This window comes from Lontra canadensis, unplaced genomic scaffold, assembly GCF_010015895.1.
Source record: "Lontra canadensis isolate GAN:19392208 unplaced genomic scaffold, GSC_riverotter_1.0 scaffold107, whole genome shotgun sequence".
NCBI classification, from domain to species: Eukaryota; Metazoa; Chordata; class Mammalia; order Carnivora; family Mustelidae; genus Lontra; species Lontra canadensis.
The window spans coordinates 5,151,527-5,169,203 of record NW_022631101.1 but is presented as its reverse complement, the minus strand read 5'-3'; the positions used below and the strand labels follow the sequence as shown (position 1 = coordinate 5,169,203).

General features: G+C 55.5%; 1 protein-coding gene across 1 annotated transcript in view; it reads left to right on the top strand.

The window, feature by feature from the left end:
• SHANK1 (SH3 and multiple ankyrin repeat domains 1) overlaps positions 1-17,677 on the top strand; it is a 41,094-nt gene that overhangs the window by 17,076 nt on the left and 6,341 nt on the right. Inside the window, 8 exon segments of the mRNA XM_032839351.1 lie at positions 6,243-6,330; positions 6,542-6,610; positions 6,612-6,662; positions 7,202-7,337; positions 7,621-7,701; positions 8,469-8,537; positions 8,975-9,093; positions 16,304-16,400. Coding sequence (XP_032695242.1) covers positions 6,243-6,330; positions 6,542-6,610; positions 6,612-6,662; positions 7,202-7,337; positions 7,621-7,701; positions 8,469-8,537; positions 8,975-9,093; positions 16,304-16,400 — 710 coding nt within the window.

Genomic DNA, 17,677 nt, shown 5'->3' with positions numbered 1-17,677 from the left:
CTGTTGCCACCCTCTCTCCTTCCCCTGGGGGGTCTATGCTCTCTCCTCTCCAGAGTGAGCTGCGGTATGTGTCTGTCCCTCCTCTCGGCTTCTTTGGGCCTGGGGGGAGGGGTGTCTCTCACTGCTCTGGAGTCCAGTCTCAATGTTTCTAGCCTTCCCTTCCTGGCCCTTCCAGACTGTGTCGGGGTGCATTATGTGTCGATCTGCGATGGGGAGCTGTGCGTCCCCTCCTGGGGCCTCGCTCACCGTGGTATCCCTGCCTGGGAAGTGGGGCTCGGTTCGCGCGTCCCCGCACGCGGTCGCGAGGCATTTTGTATGGTGTTGTGCGTCTCTCTCTCCGCTCTCCCTCGCTCTGCACCTGCGCGGGAGGGCTCAGGAGGGGGGAGGGGGTTAAGGGGGGGGGCCCAGACCGGAAGTGCCTCCCCCTTCTCCTCCCCCCCTCGCGCCTCGCCCCTCCCCCTTCTCCCGCCAAGGGGGCCCCCGCGTTCCCCTCCCGGCCCCCTCCCCCCTGCCCGGCCCCCTCCGCCACACGGCGCAGGACGCCAAGGGGTTAAAGCCTCGCGCCCGCCGCCCGCCTCCGGAGCTGTCCGCGGTGCTGAAGCCGGCGCCGTCCGCGGTCCTCGCGCTCCCGCCGCGGCCCGACCCCGCGCCCCGCGCCCCCGTGCCCCCCCGGCATGTGAGCCCCCGGCCCTGCCCTCCCTCCCGCGGGAGGGTGCGCGCCCCCTCCCCCTCCCCCCTCCCGGCGCGGGTCAGCATGAGGCGGGGCCTGGGGGCCCGGACACGGGGGTTCGGCCGAGCGGGGACGGGGACGCGGCGGCGGCGGCGGCGGCGGGGGCGGCCGGCACCGGGACCTGGGCCGGGGCCGGGGCCGCGGCGGCGATGGCTTTGTCTGCGGTCGGCGGTGGCGGGGGTCTCGGAGGCGGCCCCGGTGGGGGCTCCCTGCCGCAGCCGCCCCCCCGCGCTCTCCTCCAGCTGGCCGGCCCTGGGGCCCCGGCGGCGCAGCGTCTGGTACATCTACAGGTAACGGAGCGCGCCGCCCCTTTTCTCCGCGGCAGGCTGGGAGGCCCGGGCCCGCTGTGACGACCCTCCCCTCGCCGCTAATCCCCCAGCCTTGGGACTCCTCCCCACTCAAGCCACCCCCCCCCACACTCGCTCTCCCCTCACCTTCCCTCTGTGATAAACCCTTTAGGACCCCTGTTCTCAACCCTTCTCTCATCCCCGTCCGTGGGCCTCTCTCCCCGAGCCCCCCTCAGAACAAACACTCCTCAGCCCCCTTCCTAGGCCCTTTCAGACCCCCCTCATGTCTTCCTCCGAAACCTTGCCCCCAGTCAGACCCTCCAAATGGATCCCACTCCAGGGTTTGGAACCCACTACCCCTTTCTGCCGCCCTCGCCGCCCCCACTCTGTGGAGCCCTCCCCGTGGGGAACCACCGTGGCTTTTCCTCAGGCACCCTGTTCCACTGATCCCCATCTCCCCACACCCCTTTACAGAGTTGGCAAGTCCCCTCATTCATACCCCTCTCTCCCATTCACAGTCATCCCCCCATCACACACACATCCCACCCCCGGCCTCCCCTCCCCTCCTCTTTTTCCGCTGCGTGTCACTGTGCGACTGTGCATGTGTCAGTGTGGCTGTGTCGATGTGCGTGTGTGTGACTGCCTGCAGCCGTGCGCGCACGCGTGTGTGTGTGTGTGAGAGAGAGAGACAGACAGAGATGGAGAGATGGTGGGCTCCCAGCCCCCCTCCCCCAGCTGTGTCCATCTGTGTGTCCCTGTTTGGCGGTGTCTATCTCTGTGTGTGACTTGGAGCCACAGAGAGCCTGTCTGAGGATTGTGTGTGTGTGTGTGTGTGTGTGTGTGTGTGTGATAGAGTGGGTCTGTCCCAGGGACTGCGGCTGTGTTTCCCATTACCTATCCTCTCATGCCAGGCCTGTCCCCTCCCCCCCACACCCCCCCCTTTTCTAGTCCCTCTGCGTGTCTCTGTCCCCATGTGCCCCTCTCCCTGCCTCCAGGGGGTCCGTGCTAGTGTGGGGCATGTGTGCTGAGCTCGGGCTGTGCTTCTGCATGGGGAACTGCTTCTGCCTGTGTGTGCCTCTTCTCAGCATGGGAGGGGTCTGGCTTCCCAGTGAGGGGGGCCTCTGTGCAGGTCGTGGAGAGACCCATGGAGATGGGTACATGAGGAGGGGCTGAGTACTGGAGGGTGTATCTTGTACAGCAGCCAGCTCTGGGCTGTGGGATCCTGGGTGTGTGAGAGGCACCTCTGGGGTGGGGGTGGGGGGGGAGTGGACACTGCTGCAGTCTCCGCGTGTGGGATCCGGGGAACAAGAGCTGGCTGCTGAGCTCCGGAGGCCGCTCTGGGGTCGCCAAGGGATGGCCCGGGGGAAAGCATTGTGTGTGCTCCTGCAGGGCAGGTATTCAGCAATGCCAGCCTGAATGGGGTATGGAGTGGGTAGTGAATGCTGGGGCAGGGGTGGGGTTAGAGGGTCTCAGGAGGAGGGAGGCCGATGAGAATGGAGCAGGGGAAAGTGGAGGACACCGATGTGGGGGAAACAGGGGGGGTGCTAGAGCATAGAAGGTGCGTGGGGTGTTTGGAGAAATGGGGTGAGGAGGGAATGCAGGAACCGTGAGGAGGATTTGGAGGTGGGGATTCAGGCAGCCCAGGGAGAACACAGAGAGGATGCAGGGAATGTAAATGAAATGCAGCTGCAAGTACCAGGAGGCGGAAGGGTGTGTGAGGAAGTGAGTTGAGGATGCAGAAGTAGAAAGCGGCTTCCACGGAGGAGAATGCGGGGGATGGGGAGTATGAAAGGAACCTAGGGTGCTGTAGGGGACACGGTGGGGTTGCATGCAGAGGCGGGAGAGGATGTAGGAGGGGTGAGGCGAAGGGAAGGGTGAGGGGGGCATGAGAGGGGTGAGAGGTCACAAAGGTCCATGGAGGACACTTTGGGGAAGGGGATGGGCCATATGCAGAGGCGAAATAGGAGGTAGAGGGATGGCCCAGTGGGGGTGTGAGGAGGGCTAAGGGAAGTGAAAGCTAATGAGGGTGGGTTGGGCCAACACGGAGCTTTCAAATGGCGTGGAGGAGTAGGGAGCAAGGTGCAGAGAGGTAAAGGGGCACACACAAGAGCAGAGGATAGGGAGCACAGAGTTTAGGGAAACTGTTGGGGCAACAGGGCAGGTGGGAAGCTGGAGGAGAATGTGGTGGGATGAGGGGGATAAGGGAAGCATCCCGTGGCCAGGGATTGGGCAAGAAAGTCATAGGAGTGCGGAGAGAAAGGAGCCTGTATGGGGATGCTAGAGAGGGAGGAACAGAGGTAGTGTTGTGATGATCTGAGGGTGTTTGGACGTTATTGGAGCGTACGGGTTGCCTGTGAGGAATTCAGTCTTTGGCTTTGACCCTTTTTTAGCTGCTGTGATCTCGAGCATGTTACTTCTCTGTGCCTCGGTTACCCCTCGCAGGGGTGTTGTGAGAATGTGTGAATAAATAAATGTTAAATGCGTGGAGCGGCATCTGGCATTCAGCAATGGGTCAGTAAATGTCACTCATTGTGCTGAGGGCATAACCTGGGATAATTTCAGGCACCAAGGGGTGGGTACTTCTGGCCAGTTCGGGGCAGATATTTATGCGCTTGAAGTATTTGGGTGCAGTGGAGAGAACAGTGTTATAACTGCAGCGACCCAAGTATTTCTTCTGTGTTTCCAAGATTATGTGCTGTGTGACCTTAGGCAAGTTGCCTAACCTTTCTGTGTTTCTGTTTCCTCACCTATAAAGTGGAAATAGTACTTACAGCTATGTCAGAGGCTGGCTAGGAGAGACAACTGAGTTACTTCCAAGTGGAGGGTTTCAAATACCGCCTTGCACAAAGCGAGGGCTTCTTCCTGGCGTGCAATGGACATGGGAGTTCTATTGAATTGTATGGGGGGATGGTCTATTTGGGGAAGGCTTGTGTCTGGAGTGTGAAGATAATGTGGGGTAAAAGGGAGATTCCAGGGGTAGGGGAAAGGTGTGGGAGACAGAGGGGTTTGTGGCATGAACAGAAGAAAAAGAAACAGTTGCAAATGAGGGATGAACAAAGTCCCAAGGCCATTCTGCCTGCTGGGAACCTAGAGGTCTGGAGGGGGTATGAGGGTAGCAAGGGCATAAGGGTTCGGTATATGTGATGCCGAAGCGAGCACAAGGGCATAAAAGTTCAGCGGAAGTGGTCAGGCTGGGACAAAGGTGGGTGTCGCAGAGTGCATGGTCAGGAGCAGGCAGCTCTGAACCAATTTCTGTTGACCTTGTCCTTGCCCTCTTCCTCCTCTTTTCCCCTCCCTTCCTTCACCCCTTTGGAACTCCTTTCCTCCTCTCTTCCTATACCCCTCCCACCCAGCTGCAAAGGTGGCCTCTCTCTGGCTTGAATATAAGATCCAGAAGACATGGTGGGTGTAGTGTGGCATGTTGACTGGACCATGGTGAACCTGGAGAGAGAGCGGTTGCTAGGTCTGCCCGCGTATACACTGTGCTGTTGAGCACACTCAGTTACGATAAAGAGGGGAGGGACGGGGGCAGGGCTGCCATACACGCGCATGTGCAGAACGCTGTTGCTGTGGTGCAAACATATGGATGTGACAGTGACAGTGGAAGTCGTGGGGGGTCACGGGAGTACACAGGGGTGCTTGCGTGTCAGGGGAATGGTACCGAAATACAGTAGGAGCGCAGTGGGTATTATTGGCATGTGCTGGGATGTGTTCAGGGGGCGTGTTATGGGAATACACTGAGATCCAAGTGAGGGGGAGTTATTATTGGAGCATACTGGGATGTGTGGGGGCGTTACTGAAATCTACTGGAGTAATCGTGAAGGGCTGTTTTGCCGAATCTGTGGGGGTACGTAATTGAAGTGGGTGGGGAGCACGCTTGACTATTATTGGAGTGTGTTGGGGCTGGTGGATATTATTGGGATCTGCTAACGGGTCTGCATGTGCGCTGGACGGGTCTCACAGGAAGCTCGGGGTGCAGTAGTGTGTGCATTCTAGTGGATGGAGGGTATTCTTGGGGCTCTTGAGGGTGGTGGGGCTGGAGTCAAGGTGGATGGGTATTCCTGTTGTATACTGGGCTTCCTGGAATGGAATGGATATATAATCTTGAGGTACACTGTGGTGATGTCAAGGATTTGAAGCTGTTACCTGAGCAACCCCGGGCAGGTGTTGAGATTCATGGAAAAACATTGAGTTTAATTGAACTTTCCTGGGTATGTGAACATCACCTAAATGTGTGACAGGCTTTGGTGGCCTGATGGTGGCAACTGTCTGCATATTCGTGGGTAGTTTGCATTTTTACTAGAACCTATCCACTGCAGGCAGGAGATACACTGGAGGTATACCAGGGAATAGAAAAGTCTCTGCGGCTCACTAGAACTTTCTGCAGCGATGGAAATGTTCTGTAACTGCACTGTCCGCCCTGATAACCACTAGCCACACATGGCTACGGGGCACTTTGAAACGTGGCTAGTGAGACTGAGAAACTGAACTTCTCAATTTAATTTTAATTAATTTGCATATAAATAGTCACATGAATTGAGTGGCCACCATCTTGCACAGTGCTGAGTAAGTGAGGCTACAATCGGCTTGGGTACCTGGGGGGCCGTTACTGTAGTAGATACGTGGTCAAGGAGTTGGGAGGGCTATCATCAAAGTACCCATGTCCTGTTGACTTGGTAACTTGTCCCAAGACATTAAAGGAATCCTACTGAGTCCATGCTTGTGCCGCGCACGGTGCTGAATACCGTGCGTACTGAACTCCCACAGCGACCCCGTCTGGTGGGGCTTGTTATTGTCTCACATTATAGATGAAATTGAGGCCCAAGAAGTTAAAACCTCGGGCTCAAGGTCACAGATAAGGAAGTGGCTAGCGGGGGCTCCAGCCAGGCTGTCTGGTAATCTGGCAACTTATCTCCCATCCCTTGCGCTGCGCCCGCACACAGTGGGCTTGGAAACTGCTTGCTGAATGGATGGGTGGATGGATGCACAGATGAATGAATGAGGGAAAATTGAGTGGGAGAGCAAGCACTCTGGGCTCTGAGGGGGAGGCCTGTAAGGGCTGCTGTGAGCAAACACACATGGAATGGGTGAGGAAGATCCTAGGAGGTGGGATGAATGGCTCTGGAGCAGGGGCTCAGGTCACCGGGTTGCTGGTGGAGCTCAGACTCCCATGTCTCATAATCCCTTCTCCACCCCCCCCTACCCCCACCCCACCCCCTTGCCAGCGATTACATCATTAAGGAGAAGACAGTCTTGCTGCAGAAGAAGGACAGTGAGGGGTTTGGGTTCGTGCTCCGGGGGGGCCAAGGGTGAGTGCCGGCCGGGGAGGAGACGGGAGAAGGGCTCTCTGACCCAGGGGGATGGACAGGGGAAGGGACCCCAGCCCACCCACCACCCCATCCCCAGGGTGCTGGTCCCTCAGCTACGGTGAGGCCTCTGTGACTTGGGTCTGAGCCCCATCCCCTGCTCGGCCTCTCCACCCCCTCCCCTCCGACCCCGCCGGCTCCTCCCATCTGCAGCGCAGACCCCCATCGAGGAGTTCACCCCCACCCCGGCCTTCCCGGCGCTGCAGTATCTGGAGTCTGTGGACGAGGGGGGGTGTGGCATGGCGAGCTGGACTGCGGATGGGAGACTTCCTCATCGAGGTGAGTCCTGACCCCCAGCCCCAGGGGCCTTCCCAAGGGCTGACCTCCAGCATCCCTTCCACAGATACTGCTCTCTTCCTGGGACCCTGGTGAAAGAAATCCCTAGGCTCCTCCTGATCCACAACAATTCTGCCCAAATCCAGACACTGTTTCAGCACTAGGCCTCCCAGCCCCCCAGCCCACCCCCTAGTCAGCCTCTGCTTTCTTCAGTGATTCCTTCCAAAAGGCTTCTCTGAACCATCAGAAGAAAACAGAGCTGCTCCCCAGCACACACACACACACACACACACACACCGCACACACAATGCAGGGGCACGGGGTGGGGGGGGCGGATTAGGGTGAGCCCAGCCCCTTCCCTGGCTCTGGGGCCAGGAAAGTTACCAAAGGAGAAGCAGGGCCTTGCAAAGAGAAGGGGTGATGGGGAGGCCAAGAGTGATACACACAGGGCAAGGCTGGAGGCCACTCTGTTGGCAACTCTGAAGCTGAAAGCATCCCTCCCCTCACCTACTCCGTGTGGTGTGGGGGTATCTGTGCCACAGGTGAACGGGCAGAATGTGGTGAAGGTTGGCCACCGGCAGGTGGTGAACATGATCCGACAAGGGGGCAACACGCTGATGGTCAAGGTGGTGATGGTCACCAGGCACCCGGACATGGATGAGGCTGTCCATAAGAAAGGTGCTTCTCCACTCATTTGTGTGGCCAGACCTGGGCACCCCACTGCCACCAGGCTCAGATCCTCAGAGGTCCTAATGGCCTAATGGTCCCCACCACTGGCCTTTCCTTCCCTAAGGATATCTGCTTGTTCATGGCCCTTCTGGGGGAGAAACTGAGGTAGGGAGGGCTCAGCATGCTGGTGGCAGTCATTCTCTGGTATCTGGGAGCACTGCAGTGTTGGTGAGCGGGTTCATGGGCCTTCTCTCGGCATACTGATGCCTGACCCCCACCGTCATCTTTTCAGCACCCCAGCAGGCGAAGCGGCTCCCGCCTCCAGCCATTTCTCTGCGTTCAAAGTCTATGACCTCAGAGCTGGAGGAGATGGGTGAGCCTGTGGGGCTGCTGGGGCACAGTCGCTGGGGAGGGCGGGTGGGGGTGCAGAAGGGGGCTGAACCAGACCTTGAGTTTGTTAGTGTTGTTAGTGACCAGGGGTCCTGTCCTCATCCTGTCCCTAGTCCATGGGTCAGACTGTCTCTGGCCTGCGTGTGTGTCGCTGGGAAGGGGCGTCTGAGAGTCAACTTTCCTTTGTCCTCTTATATCTGTTTCTCTGTCGAGTCTCTCTCTGGGTCTGCACGTCCCTCTTACGGGTCCCTGTTTCCTCTCCAGTTTTCTCCATCTGCCCCAACTCACCCCACCCCCAATTCTCTATCTCCTACTCCACCAGCTTCCCCACCCCACTAACAGAAAGGAAGGCCAGCCCCTCCCCCAGACAGGGCCGAGTGGACCTGGGGGGTCCCGTTTCCCCTGACAGGGGGCAGATCAGGCCGCTGACCGCCCCTATCCTGAGGGAGGAGGGTGTTCCAAAGAGGGGACCCCTCGCCTCCCCCTGAAGTCCTAACTCTTGGCTCCTCTACTGCCTCTCCCCCGGGCTAGTCTCCCCCTGGAAGAAGAAGAGTGGTGAGTGGGCACAGGACTGGCGGGGGGGGCCCCCCCGTCCCCATCCCGCCGGCGGACTTGCCCCTCTCCCTGACCCAGGCCCTTCACTGCCCAACTCGCGCTTGCGCACGCCCGCTGGCCACGCCTACTGGCCGAGCCCGCTCCGCCCCGCCCCCGGGGGCGCCCCTGGACTTCATCCGCATCCTTTGCCCACAGAGTACGAGCAGCAGCCGGCGCCGGTGCCCAGCATGGAGAAAAAGCGCACCGTGTATCAGATGGCACTCAGTAAGATGGCCCAGCCCTGCTCCCTGGGATCCCCAGGACCCCTGGCCCCACGCTCCCTGCCCCTGCACGCAGCCCCTCCAGCCCTCTTCCTGCCTGCACACCCTTTCGCCACCTCCGACCTGATCACCTCATACCCCAGCCTTGCCCCAGCCATCAAGTGCAAGCTCCCACCTCTGTCCTCAGCCTCTCTCCCGACCCTTCTGCCTCCCCTCCAGCTTCCCTCCTGCGCCGATTTGCAGACCTGACCCCTTCCCAGCGCTGGGCTCTGCCTTCTGGGCTGGAGATTCTGCCTCCGTAAGGGCCATCGGTCCACGGGAATGGAGGCGGGGGTGCTCTTTCCTGGTTCATACAACATACCGCATGGGCTCCTGGCAGCTCTGTTTCTGCCCGAGGCCAAAGCAAGCTTCATTTCACTGCCTCTTTCCACCTCCCCTTAGACAAACTGGATGAAATTTTGGCGGCGGCTCAGCAAACCATCAGTGCAAGCGAGAGTCCTGGACCCGGTGGCCTTGCGTCGCTGGGCAAACACCGGCCCAAAGGCTTCTTTGCCACTGAGGTAGGCAGCCTGGACGGGGCGGAGTGGGGCGGTGGGTGGGGAATGGGAGCAGAGTGGAGAGGAGGCTTGGGGGCTGCACACACTATTTTCTCCTTGCATAACCTTCCTGAACCCGCTGTGTTGGATGTTGGCCCTGGAGGGGCACCACCCTTTCTGGGCCCCCTCTTCTCTCCTCACTCTGGGAGTCTTCTTTCCTCTCTGCCCATCCTCTTCCTTATTCTCCTCCTAAGTCTTGTCCCTCGTTTCCTCACTCCCTGTTCTCACCTCTTGTCCATCTCCGTCCCACCTCAAGAGTCTCAGGGAAGGCAGAATAATGTCACAGCTGGTGATCCCTGGCATTGGCCCAGCACGTGATAATAGGTGCTCAACAAGTGGGAGTTTTTAAAATATTTATTATCGCTGTCTCCACTCTGCCTGCTTTTCCCTATGACAGAGGCTGACCTGTAATGGGTGGTGATCCTGTTTTGGACACTACATTTTACGTGGATTATCTCATTCATTTCTAGGATCATCCACACAGCTGGCCCATTTACAGAGGGGAAACCAAGGCTTAGAGAGGGAGGCAGTATTTCAGTCCAGGCAAGTCAGGCAACTGGATCCATGGCCCTGGTTCTTCTGGTGGGCCTGATGGTCCTTCCCTAGCTGACTTGTCATTGGGCTGTGCCCCTTTGTGGGAAACAGCCACCAAGCAACCTCCTCTCACCTTCCAGAGTCCCCTGCAGAGATCACACACCGCCCTACTTCTCTGCTCAAGCATGCCCTCTGATCCTGCCCTCAACCCCTTCTTCCCATAGGCCACACCCACCACCCAGTGGCCAACAGACTGTTTAGTCTAAAACCAGATTCTTTGTCTTTTGAGGGACCTTGGGCCCCTTTGGCAGGCTGGCATGGTCCTCCGAATAATGTTTAGAAGCGTAAAGTAAATTACTTAAGTAAACAAAAGAAGCCAATTACACTGATAATACAGTTATCAAAATATTTTTTAAAAGCAAAATTCGTGGGGCACCTGGCTGGCTCAGTCAGTAGGGCAGGTGACTCTTGATCTCAGGGTCATGCGTTCAAGCCCTGTGTTAGGCCTAGGATTCAGTTAAAAACATACACAAAGTAAACACATAATTTATGATATAGTAACATCAGTGCTTTTTCGTTAACACATTAGCCAGCAAGACCTCGTGATGGATCTTAACTCTTAACTAGTCATGAGGCGCATAAACACAATTTCAAGAGATCTGCACCTCTGTGAAGGGATGTGGGATGATCTGGGATTTCTATTGGGGATACAGGCACAGGTCTTGCTCAGGCCAGGTTGGTTTGCTGCCTACATCCTTAATCGAGGAAATACTGTTTTCATTGGAAGATAATGACAATAAAGATGTAATTTTTTTTCTAGTCCAAGTGCATGGTCCCCTTGAAGTCTAGCCACAGACCTACTAAGGGTTAGACTACCTACTTTAGAATGCCTCAAATGAAGGTGGCAGATTTTGTACTCAGACTCATAGAATTGCTTTCAGATGTAAAAGCGGAGGGTCCTTGGCCACCTTCTCAGGGCTTGGCAGAGTGCCCTGCACACAGCACCTCCCGTCTCACCTGTCCTGAGTTTCTCAAGGAATCCGAAATCTTTGAGGCTGTGAGGACCGTGTTATGTGCCCACCTCCCCCGCAGGTCAGTATAGACTCAGAAGTGCATGGGCAGTCAAGCCAGGCAGACCTGCCTTCACATTCTGACTCCCTCTGACTCCCTGAGTCACTTGAACCATACTGCCTGATTTCTCTGCATCCTCAGTTCCCTGCTCTGTACAATGGGGCTAAAGCCAGTCTTGCTGGTCCTGATGAGGATTGAATGAGGTCAACTCCTGGTACAGCAGGCTCTCAACACATGGCGAGCCCTCTTAGGCCATAGAACAGACTGGAGACCCCACAATGACTTGCCAGTGAGACTTGCATGTGCCCCAGAGACCCTACAACAGCATATCACATGCAGAGTCTCCGAGAGTAGATAGGGCAAACCCTGTTTTCATTTATTCAACAAACAGCAACCAACATGCCAACCCCCTCCTGGGTGAACCATGGTTATAGGACAGATAAGATCCCAGCCCTCATGGAATTCACTATCTGAGCTCCAAAGACACCCCTAGAGGGGCCCATACATGGGCCAATGATAACATCTAGTGCCCACGTGCCCCTCCCTCCTGGAAATGAGACTCCTAGGCAGTCACCTGAGTTCTTGAATGGCATCTCCCTTCCCTCTGGGCCGTAGAGGCCAGTGGTCATTTTCCCTTTTTCTTTTCCTTTCCAGGGTCTAGCCCTGGGCCTTCCCAAAGCCCCACCTCTTGTGTTAGGGACTCTCTTCACCCCCATCTCTGTCCCCACCTTTCCATCAGACATCCTGACTTCTCACACTCTGAGTCAACACAGGGGCCCCTTCCTGCTGCTTCTGTATCTCTGTGGCTCTCTCTTTCCCTATGGTCTTGTTTTCTGTTTCTCATTTTCCCATCTGCTTCAGCTTCTCTTCCCTCCTCCCTGTCTCGATTTGAGCCCTGTGCACTAGACCAGAGGGGGTAAGCGGGCAATGTGGGGGCTCAGTATTGCCACCGAGGCCTCTTTGTAGGTCAGGGTGCTTCTTGGGCTGTCTCCTCCTAAAGTTCTGCTGTCCATCCATCTGTCCTCCCCTCTGTGTGGCTTTGTCTCCCTCAGCTACTGTCTCTGTTACCTGGTCTCTGACCCCAAGGGGTACCCTACCTTCCCCCCACTCTTGCACTGGACTCCCTTCTCCCCATCTCTGTCTGGGTGCCAGTCTCAACCTTTCTGTGGACACAGTTTTTCCCTCTGATTATTTGGCCATACCCTCTTGATCGCATCGTCTGTCTCTTTCCCTCCTGTTTGCATGCCTGACCCTCCTGGAGCAGCCCTGCCCACCGCCCCCCCACCAAGGCCTCTCAGGACTGCCTCTCTTCCTGCTTTGTTGGTGCCCTCTTTCTTCTCATCGCTGTCTCATTTCCCCTCCTGTCTCCCCTGCTCTGAACCCCCATCTCTGTCTTTGTCTATCTCTGTCTCTCTGCCTGTTTCCCCCTCCGCTGTCTCCCCCATCACTTCTCCCTGGCACGCATTTCTCAGCCTGTCTTCAGCCTCCAGGCTGTGCACAGCACCAGGGCACACACTCTGCCCTTGAGGCATCAGACCCACAACCGGTGCACGAGGTGGCACCAGAGGAGGGCGGACCTCTGGCTGACTTGCTGGGGAGGAGTCTGCCAGCAGCCGGTGATGTCACGTGCACCTGGGCACTCTGATTCGCTGCCCCCCTGCGCGGGAGAGGACGCTCCCCTTTCCTGGATGGAGGTCAGCCTGTCCCACCTTGAGTCAGTGTGCCCCTCAGGCAGGCAGTCCAACGCCTCCTCAGACGCTTTTATGGCTTCTCCATCAGCCTGACATCTCCTCTGCCACTCTGACCCCCTTTATGTCAAGTTAACCCATCATTTAATCCCTCCTCTTCCACTTAGAATGTATTCTGGCAATGCGCCAATCTGACGCCTCTCCCTTCACTGTGCACTCTCTTCATTCAGAGACACCCCTCGCCTGCCCCTTGATTCCCCCCTGTCATTCGGACCCCTCCCCCATTACTCTGCTTGCCCACCCATCCCCACTCCCATTCCTCTACCAGATGCTTCCCTCACCTTCCTTCCCACGTCCCTATTATCCCCTTGCTCGCCCTCCTCAGTCTGGACTTCTTCTGCACATATTTACTGAGCACCTTGATGCGCTGGACCTGCTGGGGTTGGAAGAGCGAACCGAGTAAAGCCACTCCCGTTAGGGAATTTAAATTCCTGGACAAGGGTTGGATTTTGCAGAATTGGGTTCTTCCATATGTAAAAAACCTCCAAATAACAGTGGCTTGAACCAGAAGAGTCTTGTAGCTCTGTCATGTTAACGAAGTCTGGAGTAGGTGGGTATGGCAGCTGCCATGGTCATGAAGACCCAGGACCCCTCTCACTTTCTGCTCCACCATCCTAGCCTTCTTTCCAACCATAGTGTCACCTCCTAGTCCAAGATGGTTGGAGCTCTAGCTGTGCCACCAGCATTCCAGGTAGCAGGAACAAGGAAGAGTGTCAAGGCAGAAAGGCAAAGGAGGGCGCATTGTTGCTTCTTGGGTTACCTCTGAGGAGACTTCCCCAAAGTAACACACACATGCTTGCATTTACGCATCCCAGCCTACCTACACGTGCAGCTGCACGGGATCCTGGGAAATGTAGTTCCAATAGGTGCCAAACGAGATGGTTTTTTTCTTACCAAGGAAGAGTAGAATGGGAACTGTGTGGGATCCATGCCCAGGAAGACAGACAATGAACAAGAAGCAAATAATTATAATAAGTCTACACTAGGTTAATTGGAGGGAGTTACAGTGCAGAGTAATAGGCAGGAGTCTCTCCAGCAAGGAGATATCTGAAACGAACAGACTCCACCCATTATCACCTTTCTACCAGATGTCTGACCTCATCTCTCACCCCTCAGCGCCCCCACTCACCTGCTCGAGACACATCAGCTTCCTGAGTGTTCCTTGAGCACACCACACTCACTCCCACCTCAGGACATAGACAATTGCTGTTCCCTCTGCCTGGCAACTCCCCCCCACCCCACCCCCACCCCGGGAATATGCATGGCTCCCTTCTTCCGGAAATTGCTCAGATTCAATCTTCACAGAAAGGCCTTCCTTGATGGCCCTGTTGAAATCTTCCTCCTCCCTCTCTTCCCTCCGCCCGACCCCGTTATGTTACTAATTTATTTTGTCTGCCCTCCATGTAGCCAGGGGGACTTTGTCTGTTTTGTTGATGGCTGCATTTGCAGCATCTGGAACAGTCCCTGGGATGGCCCAGGCGCTCAGTAAATATCTGTGGAATGAATGAATGAGACAAACGCAGAGATGCGCAGTCTCAATCCAGGGGGGTGAGTGCAGGGAGAGGTTAGGACAGGTGCGTCCTATGTGGTCTAGAGCAGCTCTGTCTTGTCCAGTAGAGTTCCTGAGTTGCAGGAATGTGTGGCGACTGAACCCTTGAAATGTGACCAGCAAAAACAGAGGAAGGGAATTTTTCATTTTACTTTATCTTAATTTGTTAAAATTTACATCTGAAAGGGTGGTGGTTGTTGTATTGGGCAGCGTAGGTCTAGAGGAAGGGAGAAGCCAGACCCGAGTGGAGGTGAGAAGACAAATCTTCCCAAGCAGAGCAGGGGGAAAGGATGTTCCAGGCAGAGGGAACAGCGTATGTGGAGGCCCTGAGGTGAGAAACAGCACAGGAAGTAGAGAGAGCGTGATGGGAGGTGAGGGCAGTAAGGTGGGGACTTCGTCTGAATTAGGGTTTCCTTTCTCTGTACTTCGGGCCCCAAAGACAGAGAAGAGTAACACATGAGGTCACCTGGCAGAAGCACTGGAGTCAGTTGCTGATGCTGGTTCCTTCTCCTTTAGTTACTATTTACTATTCATCTGACACAAGCTTATAGAATATCGGGTCCTGGCTGGAGACTGGGGACCCAGCAGTGAAAGAGAGCAGCAGCGTCGCTACCGTCCAGCAGGCTGTTAGGATTCCATGGGCCTTTGGCACTTTTGCCTTCCTAAGCCCCTCCCTCAAAAACAAGTTTAAAAATCTGTATTTTATGGCTGTGTTGGTGCAAAGATGAGTATTTTCATCCAGACTGGATTCTATTCATGTCCCCCCCTCTGATTTTCAAGGAAATGGAAATATTTTGCCTGCAGGTGTCATGGGCCGGAGATACCATACCTCTGGTGCGGTCAGGGAGCCGGATTCTGGGCAGGGAGTCAGGAAGGAAGCACATAAACAAGGTGTCTCAGATGGAGATGAGTGTCCTAAGGAAACAGTGCACGGAAGTGCACTAGACAGTGACTGGGAGGGACATTTGTGTAGAGGACAGAAAGATGGAAAGGAATGTGTGATGAGGAGGAGAAAACGTTGCAGAAAGCAAACGCAGGACTTATGGGTGCTCTAAAACAGGGATGGACCTTGGGGCACTGGGGCAGGACTGGTGGACACGATGGAGTCAGGGTGAGCAGGTAGGAAATGTAGGCGGGGCTGGACTGTACTGGGCACCTGCGTTTCCTATAGGCAGAGCCTGAGATGGGGATTCCTGCTCTGACAGTATTGTAAGGGGAGAATTATAAGGGAGTGAGGAGGGCAGGGTGGGCTGTGAGAGCTCAGCAAACGTGGCCCCCGCTGGAGTCCCTTTCTGCCTGATCCCTGGGAGAGTTTGAATTACACCACAGACTGAATTCTGCCTTGGATCTCCCTGTCAGTTGGTCCTTGGCTGCAGGCTGCTCCCAGAAGTAGGGGGGCATGGGGTGCCAGGGTGGCTCAGTCGGTTAAGCGTCTGCCTTTGGCTTAGGTCAGGATCCCAGGGTCCTGAGATGGAGTTCCGCATTGGGCTCCCCACTCAGCCAGGAGCCTGCTTCTCTCTCTGCCCCGCTCCCCCACTCGTGCACACACACTCTCTCTCTTTCTGAAATAAATAAATAAGATCTTAAAAAAAAAAGAAGAAGAAGTAGGGGGACATAACTGCTTGGGCCCATCAGCTCCTTTGGAGGAGGCGGACTCTTTAAACCCCGGGGGCAGCCAAGAGCCCAGGCAGGTGACACTCTCAGCAGCTGGGGATGGTCACAGCGTCCCAGCCAAGGGGATGTTGTGTGTATCAGCAGTGTCTACCACAGACCACAACTCCAGACTAGAGTTGGGAATTCTAATCCCCTCCTGACTGGTGATGCAGGACGCTCCTGTGGGATTTTAAGCAGGGCAATTGCATGACCTGGACTTCTTTCTGAAAGATCCCTCTGACTCTTACGTGGCAGAGTAAGAAAGGGGTAGGGGGACAGGGGAAGAGGCTAGGGCAGCCAGCAAGCCAGGCAATGCTGGGGACTTGGACCTGGGGATTGACAGCAAGAATGGAGAAAAGACCCAGATTAGTGTTCGGTATGGGAAGCAGAGCAAACAGGGCTGCTGAGAATCTGCTTTCTTTCCCTTTCGTTCTCCCCACTGCCCAAACTCAGACACCTTTTCCTCTTCCAGAATTCCCTTTTGCCTCCTCCATGCCTTTCACCCTTCCTGCAGAAGCTTGGAGCAGGCTTGGAGGCCGGCTGTGTGGTGAAGCTATGAATCTTCATGCCCAGACTGATCTTTCTCTGTTGTCTTTTTTCTCTGACTGCCACCCTAAAGTCAAGCTTCGATCCGCACCACCGCTCGCAGCCAAGTTATGAACGTCCTTCTTACCTGCCTCCAGGACCTGGGCTTATGCTCCGGCAAAAATCTATTGGTATGTCACCTGGAAGGGTGGGTATATTGGATGCTAGAAGGGGAGGGGGAGGCTGGGAGGATGACAGTTTACAGGAGGAACGAAGGGACTTTGAAATGTTCTTTTCTACTTCCGTATATGACAACAGTTCCATCCAGCTGGGCAGAGAGCTCAGGCTTTGTTGTTGGGCAAATCTGGATCTGAATTCTGGCTCTTGTCCCTCCTAGCTGTGTGGCCTGCGGCAAGTAGATGCACCTCTCTGGGCCTTGGGTTCTGCATTTAGAAAATGAGCATGTTATTATATCTGCCTGGATGCAGGAGTCGGAACCCCCACTACCTACTTTCTTCTCTCTTATACCTGACTTCGTTCATGCATGGATGCATTCTACAAATGTTTCCTGGGTATCCACCCTACGTCCTAGACTGCTGGGGATATGTCAGTGAACAAAACAGAGGAAAGGGTCCTGCCCTCATGGAGCTTGCCTTCCAGCAGGGGAAGACAGACAATAGATTATAATGATAAGAAACAAGACAATTATATAGTATGTTGGCAGTGGTAAGTTCTAGTGGGGTGGGAAGCAGAGTAGAATAAGGGAGATGAGTCCTGGGAGGCAGATATGAGCCAAAACGTGGAAATGAAGGGGGAGAGCGATGTGGATATATGGCGGTAAGGTGTTACAGGGAGTGAGAACAGCCAAGACAAAGGTCCTGAGGTAGGACTGATCCACTGTTTGTTCAGAAGGGGGAGACTATGGGGTGGGAGGAGATCAGGAGCACAACTGGGGGCCTGCTAAGTTTCAGATGCCAGTGAGACATCCAATTAAATGGATATGGCATTTGGATATAGGAGCCTGGAGCTCAGGGGAGAGGACTGAGCCCCAGAACAGATGTGGGCATCTTCAGCAGAGACCTAGTGAATGAAGCAGCATGTCGCTTGAGATTGCCAAAGGAGAGAGAGTAGTCAGTGGAGAGAAGAGGGTCAAAGACTGAGCCCTGACAGTGATAAGTAGGCAGAAGACTTCGTTCTTCCCATCCACTCCAAGTCCTTTCGTGACTGGGTCTAGTTTTTCTCCCACTTCCAGCGTCCAAAGTCTACCAGTGAGTCTTGCATCTGTGAGGTCTACCTGTATCTCCTTTATCTCATCTCAACTACCTGTAAAGCCACCCAGCATTGCTTACCCATAAATTGGATCTCTCTCGTAAACGTTAGCCTCGTCCTAACCAGCTCCGTCTGTGAAAGCACAGGCTTTATGTGCTAATTACATTTTATTTCCGCGTATGCATGAAGAGAAATCTGT